Here is a 17,154-nt window from a genome sequence, read left to right as displayed (position 1 = left end):
TTTCATCACTCCCTTTCAAAACGGCGTCGTCCCCAGATGCCCTGCAAAAACATAACTTCAGTTTAGCCCCCTTCGACTTCAACAGAATAGTTCAGCGGCTCAGCCCCCTTCCTCGTACGCCTTCTCTCCACTTCTAGGGTTTCCTAGCACTACTCCCTTGCCGCCGGCGAGGACCCTAACAAGGTTTCCATTGCTTTCTGGTGTGCCAATCAATCTAAATTACCAACCGGGTTTGGAACTCTTTCATTCGGAGTAGGAATATCTATATCTTACGTTCTTTCGCTGTGCAATCCAAGAGATGGGGAAAGCAAAGAAAGGTCCCAAATTTGCAGTCATGAAAAAGCTTATAACCCAGAAAGCCATTAAAAAGTAAGCCTCAATTCTTATTTTCCTTGTTCCTTCTAATGATATAGATTCCCTCTGTCGATTTCGTTTGAAAGCTTTTTAATATGATTTCTCGTAGTTTGTCGTAACTTTTGTTCTATGTATTGGATTCAGTTATAAACAACAGGTTCTGGACCCAAAAAAGAAAGATGGCAGCGAGAAAAAGCTCCCAAGAAACGTGTAAGCTTTTTTTTTTACTGTTAATCGACGTGATTTATATGTTTTTCTTTTGAATTTCAAGAAATTCACTGATTTTGGTGATTTTTTTTTTCGTGGGTGTAATCCCCTGGAATCAATAAGGATTTACCTTTTTCTAAAGTGTTTTTTTTTTTTCAATGTCATTTAGGCCAAAGGTGTCGTCGGCGCTTTTCTTCAATTACAACACCTCGTTAGGACCGCCGTATCGGGTTCTGATAGATACCAACTTCATCAACTTCTCTATCCAGAATAAAGTGAGTGATTGTTAGTTTTCTCGTTTTGAGTTAGTTATTTTTATCATCGGCGGATTCGGCTGAGATATGCAGACTTTGAGTATCGTCAAAAACCTTGTGATGAAATTGAAGTGCTTCTCAACTATGGAGAGCGTTCTTGTCCACTAATGTATTTGTTGGATAAGGAGAATAATTTGTTGTACTTTGACTCAGCTGTTCTACTTCTAATCTTAACTTGCTCAATTTACTTTTGTTGTTTTGTAGTTGGACCTGGAGAAGGGAATGATGGACTGCTTATATGCAAAATGTGAGTTTAGAATCACTCGTTTCTTCAATTCCAGCTTGTTAGTCATCCATTAGTTTTGACGTTTGACGCAAGAATTCTTCTGCGTTGATGAGTTATCTTAAGTTCAACATAGTTGTGAATGTGGTTTATACCAAGGATTGAGTGCCATGTCACATTTGCTTTGCCGACGGTTGGTGCTGTCTCAGCTTGCATACAATGTTAGCCCTGAAAATATTATTCTTGGTTTTCTAGATATCTATGATAATACTTGAGTGATAAAATGAATATCGGTTTTTCTTTTATTTATTTGTATTAATCCTGTCTACCTTTTTGGCTGAAGGTACTCCTTGCATCACGGATTGTGTGATGGCAGAACTGGAGAAGCTTGGTCAAAAATATCGAGTTGCTTTGAGGTATCCTTCATTGTGTTTTTGTTACTCTCAAAATTTTCCCAAGAGATTTTTTTTCTAGTGGTTGTTCACATTCCTTTCTTTGATACTAGTATAAAGAGGTTCAACTGTTTGAGATTGTCAGATGCATGTGTAGATGTGTTTGTAGGAATTGGATTAGCTGTGGATCTTTTTCTAAACTGTTATAGTAATAGTTTTTTCCTCACTTGGAAAGAGGAAATTATTCTACCAAAATCAGAAGGCACTAAGTAGCTTATATCTTAGTCTTTTTTTAACTGTTATTATAGTAATAGTAATAGTCTGTGCAATATCCTTGCCTTTTGCTGCCATTATCATGCATAATATGAGCCAACAACTAGTGCATTCGTGTTCTTCTACTAGTAATTGGTCTTGCTAATCTCCCTGTATCCACTTATTAGTTGTGACTCAGCTATTGAGTTTTAACGCCCTTTCCTCCCACCTCTTTCTCTCTTGACAGGATTGCTAAGGATCCTCGTTTTCAAAGACTAATTTGTACTCACAAAGGGACCTATGCTGATGACTGTATTGTTGAGAGAGTTACTGAGGTATGACTTGAACTAATTTAATGTTGAATTTCTTATGTGCATTACCTGTTTTTAGTGGGGTGAGTGATCAATTTTACCGCAATTTTGAAATTTGCATCAAGGCATCCATAGTTAACCGATTTCAACCATTTACTTAACTACTTTAAATATTGGTGGAATCCATACAATAAGATGCAAGCTTATACTGTCTTTTTCGTGCATGTTATCATTCCAGAATTTAACCTTCACCATATGTCTTGTTCTCAATCACTTCAATGTTGTATTAAAACTGTTTAGCAGAGTATATAGTGGCCTTGGGATGGAGATATTTCTTTACCTAATGTCACGCATATAATGTTGGGTTTCGATGTTATCTATTTCTCAACTTGAATTTCTTGTGTTGTAGCTGATATCATTTGGCATATTATTAATTTGTACCAAATCAATGTTCTTTGAAGACAATGCACCTGAGTGAATTACCAATTTGTTTTGTTGCATTTAGCACTATTTATTTTCTCGTAACATTCTTGAAACAATTTGTTGGAAACAGCATAAATGCTACATTGTTGCTACTTGTGATCGAGATTTGAAGCGAAGGATCCGAAAGGTATGATCAATTAGTAATGGCTTGGCTCTTTAGTACTTGGAACTGGATTCTGGTAAATAAGGTTGCTTGTTTGCTGGCAGATTCCTGGTGTACCAATCATGTACATAACAAAGCACAGGTACTCGATAGAGCGGTTGCCTGAAGCAACAATTGGTGGAGGTAGGCAAATTTTGACCTATTTCTATAAATTGGTTGGATGAATTAATTATATGAGAAATGATAGGCTTTGCCTCCCGCCCCCTTTGAATATATATATATATATATATATATATATATATATATCATTTTATTTGGTTGGTTGAGGTGTTGCATTTGGTAAAGAATTCTTGCTGTTTTTCCTCTTTTTTGGGTTAATATTTTCTGAGTCATTATGGTGTGTCTGGTGCAGCTCCAAGATATTGATGATTGAAATATATGGATCCGTGGGAAGACTTGGGTTCTGTTCTGCTTAAATAGGTGATTGCAGATTTTGATGTATGTAATTTTGGATTCTCTCGCGATGTTATAAGTCCAGGCCAGTTCTTTTTTTCTTTATTTTTCCGGGTATTGTAGGAGAAGAATTGACCTTTTTAATGCATATTCAGTCATGCCAACTTGACCCTTTTCATTCGTGAATCGTGATGTATGCATTAAACGTTTGGATACGTTTGGTTGGCATTAATGCATACGGCATTGAAAAAATGATTTCTTTCGACGTAAGTTGAGGATAGAATGGGATCTTTTGTCGATTTATGTGAGTAGTGTTAATAATAAAGTTCGATATTCTAAATTTTCTTTAGAATAGTCAGCTCAGATCTCACCTGAAAGGATTCATTGTTCGTCAAATAATAGAAAACAATCACCATCATTAAGAATTCAAATGGTTGAAAATAAACGTTTACGAAATGAGTGGAAATTATATAGACATAATAAGATTAAAGGTATTATGTTTTACATGAAGAATAATACTACTATACCCTCTCATTTTGACCCTGCTCATATATTTAATTTTTTTTTTTTAACTTATTGACTACTATTAATATATTGATAGATATTTTTTTAGGAATGTTTAAATATGTTAAAAAAATGTGAAAATAAAAAAAAATAAATGAATTTTGCGGCACGCCCAACGTCACTTTTGGGCAGTAGCCTAGCATTACTTACATAAAAGCATATAATTCATTTAACAAAAGTTAATTATAGATGTCACAGAATATGGAATTAAAACAGTAGAAAAAACAGAATTAATTATCAAAATTAAGTGAGTTATATCTATTGTCAAGAAAAAATAGAGTAATGATACGTTACAAATCTTTTAAAATAAAAGTACCAACAAAAATTGTAAATGTATCATTGAATGAGTGCCCGTGCCTTAATGGGCAACAGTTGAGTGCTTGTGAATTTCGGTAAAGCCTCTTGCTGCCAAAAAAGCTGGTTTTCATCGCACATGCCATGCCAGGTTTCTCTTTCAAATCAGTAAATATTTAAGAATCTTTACTAACAAAGTGTTGAGAGCTATGACAATTGACAACCAACATCAATGTATTATGCTTCCTCCAAGCTCATTATGTTCGCATATACAGAGGCAATAATAATGCATTCCCTATCACCAACATCAATGGCAACTTGATTCAATGAAAAAGATGACAGAAGGTATAAGAAATGGATTATATCCTTGTAGAGGATATGCGAACTCGGTTGATGGCAAAGTAAATGTGATCATTCACCAACAGCAACAGTAAAGAGTGCTTTGATGGTCAGAAATATCCGAGCATCTCCATTTTCTTTTTTTCTTTCAAAGAATGTATTATCTTGAACAAGTGGGATAAGAAAAAGCGAACAAGTGAATCTACAGTTTATGCATCAGACAAACGATGACCAGAAGGATGCAATTTTGCATACAAAACCCTCATGTAAAATACAAACTTATGCAACCTTCAAGCAAAAAATTACAGAATGAAAAAGATATATTGGGTAAAAAAATGAGAGGAATTTTCAACTTACACTACTTTGAATGATGCCGAAACCATGGACTTGTAACATTTACCTAAACACAGTCGAGTTTGATTCCGGTAAGGGCTTCACATACTTCCCTATTTCTTTTTGGTGGGTTCGCTTCCTCATTCTATCAATTTTTTCCTTACTCTTTCGCTTCCTAGTTTCTTTTTGCTGATGTCGTAAAGCCCGTTCTCGCTCATACACACCTTGCCAGAAGACCTCACCAGTCAATGGCCACAACCACCGCCTAGTATGGTTCTCAGTATCTGCTTCCTCTGCCATATCCTCATCCATGCTCTTTAGCGTGGCGAATGAGAACCATCTAATCCACATTTGACCTTTACGACTCTTAAATCTATGGTGTTCCTGCATCTCACCCGTATTGGGGTTCACATACATCATCCGCCTTGCACTGTGGTATGCCCAAACATTTATAAGCAGCTCAAGAATCCGCGAGTAGCAATGTTTATCCTGCATATTGTAACTTGGAAATTCATTCATTCATTCAATACCCACAAAATGCAAATACCTGCATTACCAGCCATATAATTTGGAAGACTCGGTACCCACAAAATGCATAGGTAACCTGCGTTACCAGCCATATAATTTGGAAGACTTGGAATTTAAGAGTATCCATCCGTACAATTAATTGATTCTAGAGAATAAAGAATTTCCTTATCTTTTGCCCCTTAACTTTAGGTGCCAGTGAGCAGCGCATCCAGAAGCCAAGAAAAGAGATCATTCATTTCCAATTACTAACAAAAGGCACATGCCTGATAATGGTGTCTTTCATATTGCTTCACAGGAGATTGATCAAATATATCAATATTCATCCCAAACAGTTAATCCTCCAAAACTAATATTTTGAATCTCTAATCATGCATTGTATAAGGACACCATACAACTCAGTAACCATAACTCAATAGAACATAATTTTTTTATATTCATATTTTGAAGAACCTTCTAGTTTCATTCCATTACCATGCGGTTCCCAACTTCCCCATGGACGCTCAAACAAAAACATATTCAATAACCAATGACCTAATAATCAAGTTGTTGATCTATCGTAACTTGAATTTGACTACAAACTTAAAAGTAGTTTGATATATAACTTGTTGACAGAAAACATCAGTCATAAGAATAATATATTATTGAAGTAAGAAAGTTACTTTGAACAAACTCAGATAACAGTGTCCACTTGAATGGTGCTTGTCATACATATGAGCATCCAAGGCATCTACAAACATTCTGCACATGAGTTCATATCAAAGGGTTAAAAAGTGAAGGAACACTTGGCAGAAAGCTTTCTCGATACGTGAAATAAACCTCAAATGCTAGAAAAACCAAGTTGTTTAATCGTTCATACCTAGAAAACATCACAAATTCTAGGAAGGACCTAGTTGGCAAAGCCCAGCTATGCATGACAGACCATGTACCACCATCTACAGGCATGGATGGTAAAGAATCTAAATCATGCTTTATGCCATACATCCTCTTAAGAGCCTCAGAAAATGCAAACCTTTCATTGCAACCAATATGGAGAAAATCAGGTTAAAAGTTAAACTACAGAGAGAAAAGGGGGATGGGGTATGAGAATGAATATATACAACATTCTTTATATATTACAAAATTCATCTCACAGATTTTCAATCTCTCATACTTGCAATTTCCAGCATTTATAGCATCACAGAATGACCAAAAGTCCAGCTGCAAAGGGCTTCGTGGATCCAAATCCAAGCGTACCCAAAAGTAGAGTGCGTCCCCATGCCTCTGTGATTGGATAGCATCTAACAGTGCATTTTCAGCAATTCTAGACAAAGACGCCTGTTTTAAGTCCCCACATGAGATATAAAGCAGGATTTACAAGCAATAAAAAAAACTACTTCGTTGCTTTGTTTGAGTAATCACTTTTCTTTGTTTTGCATCCAAGCCCGTATTATCTAAGAAATTTGGAGTTTTTAGCCATCAACAAATAAAACAAACCCAAAAAGTTGGGTGTTCAATACACCTAGTGTGATTCATTGTCTCAACATAAAAAGATTCTGCTTCTTACACAGTTTTATTGTTTTCACTTTTCTCTGTTTCAAAAAATGTTATCAAAGTTCAAAATTTAAAAAAAAAAAATTGTATGTATTTAGTAGGCATAAATGATTACAAAGCTCAAGTAATAAATACACTAGGGATACATATTCAACCACCCCCAACAAAAAGAGTTTCCTGTTTTAGCCATATGGCATTTTAATATGAATATAAATCTACTTTTATTGACATCAAGTGATCCATATTCCTGTTTATAAGACCTATTGGTTCAATGGTTGCAATATGCCTGTTGCAATAAGCCAAGTGCCATCTTCTCACAAAGCCCCATAACATCATCAAACTATTATTTTGGCTTCGAACAGGATGTGGGCCAAAGCAGATTCAAGAAACAAAGACCTTGGATAAAGCAATACAAAGACCAATCACATACCTTGCTTGCTGTTGCTCTCCAAGACTGAAACCCAATCCAAGCATTCTTGTGTACACGGTCAATTGAATTTGCAATTGCAAAAAAGGCTCCATATTCACCAAGTATATCTTGATAGTAAGGGTTATTCAGAAGTGGCAGACGAGAAGGTGCATCAACATCTTCTGCCCTAGGTCTCCGGCCTTTAGTGGACTGCAAGTACCCAGTCCATGTATCCACGTGAGATTGAAGATAGTATAGCTCATCTCATCCAAATTCCAACTTAAAAGAAACCAGCACAATAACTATTAGATAAGCACTAATGCATGCCTGGGTACAGCATAAAGGTGCCCAGCAAAACATACACAAGAACAAGAATACCAAAACAACTGAGCATGCACAATGGACCCAACTCAAAATCAAGTGTGCATACTGCAGAGGGTTGTCTAGCAAGAGTTTCAGACATATGAGATGAAGAGCACCATTAAACCAACAACCTCCATGATGAAGGCATAGCATAATGAACTGCAGTCCTCTTTAAAACTCACCAAAATAACCAACAGAAAATAAGAATGAAGTTTAGTTATTCAACTACCAATAAGTTGTGATTATCAATCTTTTGTGGTACATAGATTTTTTTTTTTTTTTTTTTTTTCGGTAAACAAGATTTTATTGATCAAAAGCCCAAGTATTTGTGGTACATAGAAATTAACAAAATAAAGATATCACTAACAACAAAAGAGACCATATGGAGGAAAACCTGCCCCATTGATTATAGGAATAAACATACAGTTTTTTCCCTGGCATATCGTTTCTAAGATTGACATACTCTTGGGATAAAGAGCATTGTAATTGCATATTTATATAAATATTACAATATTCAAATTGCAACTATGTCTTTATTATGAAGACAAAGATGGTGAAACAGTTTAGTAATTCACCAGCCCGATCCCACGATAAAGGGAAGAAACGTGTAGGAAAGGCCAGGTACCCTCCCCAAAGTAAGGTTCGTAAATGCACAGTGGTTGACCAGTCCTTTCAAGCTCCCCTTCCTCCCTTTCATGCAAATCGTTCTTAGATCTATCAGCCTTTTTTGCACTTCGATACACTTCCTCCCAGGTTCCATGAGACTGATCAGTTCTACCCTTTATCTGCATCAAAGTCCACATAAGGTGGGTTTTTATACAAAAACCCAAAATATATTTTTATAGGTAAGCAAAGATTTATTGAGGCAAGTAAATAGGCATAGTCCAAGGTACACAGGAAAACCCAAAATATTGTGTCAGGGTCACTAAAATATTTCCCTCTACATTTTACATAAATTACTTTTGTCCCACTCATCATTTACCTCTTCTTCTTCTCTTCCTTTTCTGGCATTAGCCATCGCAATTTCTTTCTCTTCCTCCCATATATTATATACAAACAATTCATTAGCAGCTTTTACATCTCCAGATCTCTCTCTTTGAGTATGGTTCCAGTGCTGCTCAAACTTGTCTAAAAATGTGTGACCTCTCAAAGTTCTGTTCGCATATGTCAAATTTGATGCTACATCAAACAAATGCCACTGCCATTTTTCCTTGAATTTGGGAGGGATTTCTGCAACATCCCCAGGAGAAGCAACTTCTGATGGGAGCTTGAGAACATTGAGAAGGAGTGAAGCATAACCCTCAACAGTTTCCAAAACCATCAGGTTTCTTGCAGTGCTTCTTCCTATTGAGGCAATATTGCGAGCCAGTGGTGATATTTTTCCTTTCAAGAACACTTGCCTTATCATTTGCGTCAGAACCTTAGTATTCTCCTTAGGGAAAAGATAGCCATTCACCCTGTCATCAACCTAGTTATTGTTGCCAATGAAGTTAGTTGTTTCATTAGGAAAAAAAAGAATAACAAGATGGGCACGTGTTTCATTACGAAACAAGAATAATAAGATGGGCGGTGTTTGAGATGCCATAGAAGCAATCAATCTAGCATACACAGTAGATGTAAAATTAAAAGCCACATTTTAGTTAGCTACACCCAATGGGATTCCTTCTTTAAAAAACTCTACAATTCAAGGTTAGTTTTAGTAGTTGAATAAACTTAAGATCTAGGAGGACCTTTGCCGAAGTCTCCAAGCCAACTAGATAGACACATGCACAAGATAGAAAATTATTTTGGTATAAAACAATTTTGGGCATGTCAACACTTATTAGTACATTTGGCACCATATAGGAAATAAAATTTCATTGGCTAAAACGGATTTCCATGCCTGCCTCAAGTATTGGGGATGGGAATTTGCTGAGTTGAATGAAGATTATGAATGAATTTCCCCGGCATGAAACTTCTGTTGTTTATACTTCATAGTATACTCAGTTTCTCTGGAACATCTTGCTGGTTAGGATTAGTGTGAAGAGAATAGATAAGTATTTAGAACCATACATATTTTTTTATCATGGATAGATCAGGGGCAATGATTGGCTTCTCGAAGCACATAGCTTTCATCAAGATGTCTGGAAAAGACTGCTCTTCGAGGAAGGATCCATATATTACAAGATCAGCCATGCTTAAAACACTGTCTGCATCGACATCAAGAGCTTTATGCTTCACGATGCCACTTTGATATTTCAATTTTAGAGCAATTTCCTAAGGACAACCAGATAACTAATAAGAAGCTTAAAATAATATATCCACAAGTAGATAGAACCACATTTCTGCAGATATGTACCTCAATAACTGCACCATAGTTACTTGTTGAATCCCCACTCAGAACAACGATTTTGAGCTGAGAATTGGAACTAAATGGGAACTCCAAAACTACTGGTAATAAAGCCTGTAAAATGATTGCATGCTCCAGCCACAAACTCTTGTACAAAAATTGGCTACCCACAATTGCTATAACAGCATCTTCAGGCTCATAACCCATCCTGAAATGAAAGTTATCTTTATGCGAGGCCATTACTGTGTCTGCTTCCCATGCCTCAGCAGGAGAACCAGGAATTACAAAAAAGTTTCCAACATCAAATGTGGAATAAATCATCTGTTGAAAGGAGAGAAAAAAAAAATCAGGCCACAAGAAATAGAACAAGCTTCAGCACCTATTTTAAAGTGTGACGCATTAGGCAATAATAAAGTTAACATCAGCAACATTTTTACTCAGCATAACATGATTTTCATTGGATTATAATATAATTGCAAATTACCTATATATCCTGACTCAGATAAATCCTTCCCAATTGATAAAGAAACTAATATAAAGGGAATACACAAACCAAAGAATAATGTCAATGTACACAGGAGATTCTAAGGGCATGTTTTGGTAATGAGATCAGATGATATGAGAATTCTATTAATAGCAGTGAAATGATTTGTGAATAGTAGTGAAATGGTTTGAGTTAAGATGTTTTATTGGGTTTTGGAAAGGAGAGAAATTTGAATAAAAATATTATAAAGTTAAAATATTGTTATAATGTAATTTTTTAATATTATTTTTGCTTTGAAATATGAAAAAAATGTATTTTTTTGTGTTTTATTTGGAAGTTTGGGAAAGTTGTAATGATTAAGTAATGATTAAATGAAAAAGTTGAAGATTTGAAATTGAAAAGTGTTTGTGTTTGAGTGATGTTTGGGAAAGAAATTATGAGAAATTTTGAGATGAGACGAGATGAGATGAGATGATCTCACTTCCCAAACAGGCCTAAGTGAATACAGTGAAGCACCTTTCCAAAACTAATGAGTGCGACAAATCAATATAAGATGCTGATGAGTCTCTATAAAAAAAATAAATAAATAAAAAAAAAAACAATTGTCTGTTACATATTACCGGCAGTTCATAGTTTGGAAAGACAACAACAGTAGAACGGTTGAATACTCTTTTCCAATCACTCAAAATGCCAGTCTGCCCATCTGAAATATATTTTCTTGAACGAGTAGCGAGCGATCTTTCATGAATGGTCCATATAAGAGGTAATGACTTGAAAGGTTCCTGCTCAAAACTGACAGAAGTAAAATTATTCATTTTAAGATAACTATGCTGATGGAAGGAATTCCAAGCATTGCCAACATGTTCAGAAAAAATATATATGACTAAAGAAGCTAAAAAAGCACAGATCAGAGGCAGATAGATGTCAGATGGAGCATAATCAGAGTGATTAAATTGGTAAATGGGTTTAAAAGCATAATCAGAGTTGGTAAATTGGTAAATGGGTTCAAGATGTTGGCCTGAAAGATTAGAAGCCCGAGTTAGGACCATTATTACAACAGTTGCCCCCGAGGCACCACCATGCCATGCCATCTTCAACAGCCACCCTTGCGCTGACAAACAAGAGACATTAAACCAAATAATCTAAGGTCCACTTGGCCTATGTTAGAACCTCTGGTCTTCATGCATCTCTCCAGCTCAGCACACAGCCAATGCCTCACTACCAAGGCCACGAAATGTGGGAGAACCAGATGACTAGCACCCGACTTATAAACAAAGGATTTATTTATTAAGTAACCAATAAACTAAGGATGAAGGGAAGACATAGTCTATTGGAATTATTCATCTAAATGCGCTTTTGTCACTTTATTTCTTCATGCTTTTAAAAACTCAAGGTAATGGTAGCAAAACAGCGTCTTCAGATCTAACTGTTCCACAAACTAATTTCTTCACCGAAGAATGTACATGAGAGAAGAGACCAGAGAGTTCAGGTGACACTGAAAAATTGGAAGTTCATTGCACCAAAAACATAAATAAAACAGCTTATTTTACCATGAAAAGACACCTTTGGCTTGAAAAGAGCTCACAAGAATGCCATCGTAGCTGCAAAAGATATACATTATGTTATACACATCCAAAGTTTAACAGATTCAAACAAATGACATGAGCAACAACTTAATAAATTGCAGCGGCCATATTTATTTATAATTGCATAGTCACCGTCGTCACATTTACCCCCCCAAGCGTTTAGGGTATCACTATAGATAAAATCAATCGTTTTTTTTTTTTTTAGGTATAAAATCAATCGTAATGGATGTAGTATCAATTCTATTTGCATGAGAATAATGAGACTAAATTAAGGAAATAAATTATGTCCATCTCTTGTATACTTCCTGTATACCTGGGTCATGCCTAATTATGTGGATCAATAAATTATTCTTACTTATAAAAAAAACTAAATTAAGGAAATATTTAGTTGATCGCCAATTAAAGAAAAAATCAAATCAAATTACATAGTTTGCCACGGCACATCAAATTAGATTCCAAATGTACAGAAACTGACAAAGTGCCAACTTGTTAAGTATCTAGTAAGTTAGAACAGAGAGTTGGTTTTCCTTTCATCTTTCTGGATTAATTATATTACAAGACTAGTTCTTGTAAGAATTGGAGCCAAAGGATCTTCAATTCGATTCAATCCAAACAATCCGCTGTATGAAACATTATCTTCAAAGTTCAACATATGTTACATACTTTAACCAATCTACAACAATCGGCGTCTTAACACATGTTTGAATTATCGTGATTGAAATTCCTATTTTTCTCCAAATCTCACGAACAGGACCATCTTCAAGTGAGAAAACCTGCAAAATTATAAGAAATGCAATGCCATCATCGGATGCTACATTTATGTAAAGACAAAAATTCTCATTGTATAATATTGTTGGAAATAGAGAATATAAGGTAATGCTTTTAGCTAACACACGACTCAGCTAATTTGGAGATGGGCAACTCTGCAGTGACAAACAGAAGAAAGAAAGGACTTCAAGTCATTTCTGCTGAATTAGCTGGATATAATTCTTTAGAAGATATCAAAAGTTCGTTAGAAGATAAAAATAAAAATAAAAAAAATTACGAACGAAGATGGAAAAAAAATTATAAAAAAAAAAGAGATGAAAATTACATAGGAGCATATACTTAATGGCATGGAATGATTTGAACCGTCCAAATGCCACAAACATCCCTAAAACATATATGAGTCCTCATGCCCACAGTTTCGCAAATTGTCCACACTTTAGGAATAGGGAATGGGAGCACTATCACTCAACTCCCTGAGGCTCAAGTAATTCCCATTATCTGAGTCCTTAAATTTTCCCACTCCATCTCTTAAAGGCCTACCACATACTTAGCTTTTATAGAATTGTCTCTCTCCAAAATTGACAAATTTTGATTCACAACTTCCATAAGTATATATAGAAAATAAGAGTAAGGGATAAAAGAGGAGGGGAAAAATGCACCTTCTGATCTCAGAATACAGTAAGAGATTAAAAAAATACACAGAGAAAATGAAAAACAATGAACTCCTACAAATGGAAGATGAGATGACAAGGAACGCCAGAATACTATGCACGGTGACAGAAAACAAGGTGGAAAACGGTTGCCAAAGCATACTTCAAGAGAAAATTTGGGATGATAATTTAAATTATAGCTCAAATGCCATCTGTAACATTTGGTTAAAAGTTTATCCCAAACCTCTTGGCTACCCACTACGTCCGTTCGTAACCTAACGATTTCGTGGTCCTCCCATCAGGAAAAAAGCATTATATCTAGAAATATTTTTTACTTTCTTCACCATATTCTACAAGTAAAGATACTAAAAAAACTAGAAGAAAAAATTGATGGAAAGTAAACTACCTGAATTTTGTAGCCGATCTCCTGCAAAGCAGCGGCAACTGTCACCATCAGTAATTGTTGTGAATCAACAAAAAGATCTGCAAAAACCTTCAAGTAGAAGATGAAATCAAACAGACAGGCAAACAATGAAACAAGTAACAAAGGCCATCCTCCAAGTGAATATCAACCATGCAAAATGATAAAGCAGAAAAAATGCAATACGATAAAAGAAACCACAAATATTCTTGATAGCAGCTTTTTTCATTGCGGTATTCCTGATAGCAGTTGAATACTGACCAATGCAAGTTGGGGTTTTCTGTACCCAAAACGCTGTACCGTCCTGTTGGAAGCAGAAAAATATTGATTCGCTGCTCTAGCTTCTTTCTGAAACTTCTCCAAAACCTTCGTAGGCTCAAATCGAACATCCTCCACAAAATCAATCACGCCCATTTCCTTCAAAACCTTGAAATCCGCATAACTAACTTCCATATCTTCTCCTAATGAAGCCCCTGACTTCTCCACCACCGAACCAGGAAGATACATCTGGAAGAGCGCCACTAAGAAGAGGAACACAGTCACAGTACATATCCATAGGAGATAATCTAGCTTCTTGAAAATCAAAAACGAGAACCTCGATCTAGGTCTCTGTAAAAACTGGTGTCGCTCGGTTCTACCAGCTGAGTAAGAGCGGAAAAGGCTGTCTCTCTTTAATGGAATCCCGGCTTCCAGAGACCCCATTCAGCATCCCATCCAATATTAGACTACAAAAGCTTGAAATCCGATACAAAAATTGAAATCAGATTACAGAAAATCCGCAAATATAAACAGAGTAAATGTTTTCAGTATCGAGTGAGACACAGGTGGTGCGTTGAGGATGAGAGACGTGAAAGTTCAGAGAGAGATTGGGGTTACGAGGACGATGAAAACGTGCATTGAGTCGTAGTCATAATTTGTCAACCCAGAAAAATGGTTTTCTTGTGACTTTTAAATGGAAAAAAATCTGTGAGCAACAAACTCGGGTACAATCTAATGGCGGATTTACAGTATGATGTCCGGAAGTTTTTGTTCTTCCACGAGAATAGCATGCTCCTAGTCCTTCCGCAGGGAACCTAATCTTACTATTCAAGCAATACGATACGACTCATAGTAACTATACAATTTAAAATAAATAAATAAATTTATAGATCTATTTTTACGTACTTTTTTATGCACAAATTGATATGATTAACTGCGTTATTTTTATAAGATAAAATAACTGTTGAATTTTGTTATATTAATGAAATGCGTAAAAAATATGTATTGTATAGAGTTGTTTTTGTTTATGGTAAAGAATATTCTCAATCAATTGTTTCACTTATTTTTTTAATTAAGCAATATTATTTCCAATAGAATGGTACTATAGTCAAAATTTTATAAAAATAAATTTATAAATTGACGTAACTTTCTTTAATACAGATCGACTTTATAATAAAATTAAATTTATAATCTAACATATCATATCAAATCATGTCAGTTTGTGATTGACTTGTAAAATTATAAGTCATATTTTTTTGAATAGTGTGTAAAATTTTTAATACAAAAATATCATTATTCATCTTAATTATATTTTTTAAGTGATCGGCTTGTAAATTTACTTCAAATATATCCAACAACTCATATAATTAAGTGTTATTAAAATAATATATATATATATATATATATATATATATATAAAATGGCATTGTTTTATTTTGTTGATAGGTAAGTATTGGTTGGATAATATGATCTCAAAGAATGATTTCAAAGTTAATTGGATGCGCAGTTTACAAATTGGTTAAACATAGGTAGGTCTTGCAAGGGATCATCCACATCTTTCAACAATAGTAATAAATTAATAATAAATGATATTAATATGACTATTATTATAATATATTATATTAATTACTTTGCGTGACAGCAAATCAACCTATAAATTCGAGTATTCTAAAAGAAATGGACAACTGGAGTCTGGACTTTGATGCCTTTAATCACCTTCTCAAACACGATGTCCCAGTGTTCCCTTCTATCGTCCTACTTTCTGTTTTCCTGAATTTATCTTTGGTTTTTCGAATACTGACCCAAGTTTACTCTTTCATTTATGAAATATTCTATTTTTAAGTTGGTAGGTACTAGGTTAGAGTATATTATTCGCGATACTTAAACGATAAAACTTGATTTGTAAGACATTCCAATTATTTGTGTATATTTTCTTCATAATGCACCATATATTATCTTATTTATTTTTTTAGTAATGTTACATATAATCTTAGAGTGTGCAAATATTTTAAAAAAAAGTAAGATTTACTATTAAAAAATTAATTTTTTTTTATGTGAGTCGTATTTATTCACTTTTCTTAAAGGAATGCACAGTACTTTCGTACTTCATAACCACAAATATCATTTCTCTTTTTTTTTTTCTCCATATCATTTAAATATTCTTTTTTTCAATATTTTCCTACTCTCAAATATTCTTTTCAACTACCACTGAGTTTGCAATATCTCGTATCTTTTGACATTTACAATATCTACTTATATACAATATAATATAATTCCGTCCTATACATAAAATAATATATATAAGCAAGAAAATTAAAAATAAAGTCAAAAGATCCAAATAAATGTGACTATATTATGAGAAAGAATTTAGAAATATTAAATGCATCAAATCATTTCATTCCTAATTATGCATCTAGCAAAATATTAAATAGAATTGTTGAAATATTAAAGCCTATTTCATCTAGCAAGTGTTAAGGGGAAGACAAAGTGAAAAGAGAAATGAATAAAAAAAAATTATATGGATGAATACTGCCAACCAAATGTAGAGGGTGGTTCAAAATGTAAAATGATAAAATACATGATCCATTGAAGCTCATTTTTAGACAAATAATTGGTTATTTTAGATATACATATAAAATACGAGATCCATTGAGAGGGCTCTATTTATATTTATAATTTTTACTCACATAACAATACGTGTCAGCTATTAATATACTGAAAATTATGAAATTTAAAATTAAAAATTAAAACTAAAAAAATGATAAAATAGGTCTTTTACTCAATACACATAATGTTGTGCGTTAAATTATAAATACATATAATACTATTCTTTAAAATTTATCTCACAAATCAAATTTTATCATATAAACACTTTATTATATATACTCTACGCACCAATTTAAACAGTTATAACAAAGAATACTAACAATTTCGTGATTTATTGGTCAAAATTATCCTAATTCAAAACCCAATTTTGAGTTTTTTTGGTTTCTTATCAATTATTTTTAATCCTTTCGATTTGAGAGTGCTTATTCAATGCTCCATTATCCATTTGTTTTATGGTTGCGGACACTGTTTTTGTTTAGTAAAAATGTTTCTCACCTCGCCCTCATAGCCGCGTTTGTAGTCCAACGGTTAGGATAATTGCCCTCCAAGCAATAGACCCGGGTTCGACTCCCGGCAAACGCAGTCTTTTGATTTTTTTC

General features: G+C 34.3%; 2 protein-coding genes and 1 non-coding gene across 5 annotated transcripts; 2 read left to right on the top strand and 1 right to left on the bottom strand.

Annotated features, from left to right (window-relative positions):
* Window positions 1-3,270, top strand: LOC121240804 (rRNA-processing protein FCF1 homolog). The gene is made up of 9 exons (XM_041138337.1): window positions 1-369; window positions 499-564; window positions 731-836; window positions 1,080-1,122; window positions 1,442-1,514; window positions 1,990-2,077; window positions 2,607-2,663; window positions 2,744-2,822; window positions 3,052-3,270. Exons 1-9 carry the CDS (start codon window positions 299-301, stop codon window positions 3,063-3,065), a joined length of 597 nt encoding a protein of 198 aa, XP_040994271.1. The 5' UTR covers window positions 1-298; the 3' UTR covers window positions 3,066-3,270.
* Window positions 3,271-4,391: 1,121 nt separating this feature from the next.
* On the bottom strand, window positions 4,392-14,793 carry LOC121253939. Of its 3 annotated transcripts, none has more exons than XM_041153870.1 (14): window positions 13,952-14,792; window positions 13,676-13,762; window positions 12,515-12,624; window positions 11,816-11,866; window positions 10,886-11,057; window positions 9,791-10,102; window positions 9,505-9,708; window positions 8,435-8,920; window positions 8,028-8,237; window positions 7,111-7,299; window positions 6,301-6,464; window positions 6,007-6,159; window positions 5,810-5,888; window positions 4,392-5,111 (listed from the first exon to the last, which is right to left on the bottom strand). In XM_041153870.1, the coding sequence occupies exons 1-14, from the start codon at window positions 14,390-14,392 to the stop codon at window positions 4,686-4,688; spliced, it is 3,084 nt and encodes a 1,027-aa protein (XP_041009804.1). In that variant the 5' UTR covers window positions 14,393-14,792; the 3' UTR covers window positions 4,392-4,685. The 3 variants fall into 3 exon arrangements, 2 of the variants coding, with proteins under 2 accessions (XP_041009804.1, XP_041009813.1); XM_041153879.1 differs by having other exon boundaries at window positions 13,676-13,752; window positions 13,952-14,091; XR_005938539.1 differs by lacking the exon at window positions 4,392-5,111 and having other exon boundaries at window positions 5,811-5,888; window positions 6,281-6,464; window positions 13,952-14,793.
* Window positions 14,794-17,065: 2,272 nt separating this feature from the next.
* TRNAG-UCC lies at window positions 17,066-17,137 on the top strand. Its single transcript has one exon. It is a non-coding gene; the product is annotated as a tRNA-Gly (tRNA).
* The last annotated feature ends 17 nt before the right edge of the window (window positions 17,138-17,154 follow it).

The sequence above is a fragment of the Juglans microcarpa x Juglans regia genome, chromosome 1D (assembly GCF_004785595.1).
Source record: "Juglans microcarpa x Juglans regia isolate MS1-56 chromosome 1D, Jm3101_v1.0, whole genome shotgun sequence".
Lineage (NCBI taxonomy): Eukaryota > Viridiplantae > Streptophyta > Magnoliopsida > Fagales > Juglandaceae > Juglans > Juglans microcarpa x Juglans regia.
The sequence above is the reverse complement of the archived record's forward strand: the minus strand, read 5'-3'. Positions and strand labels throughout refer to the sequence as shown.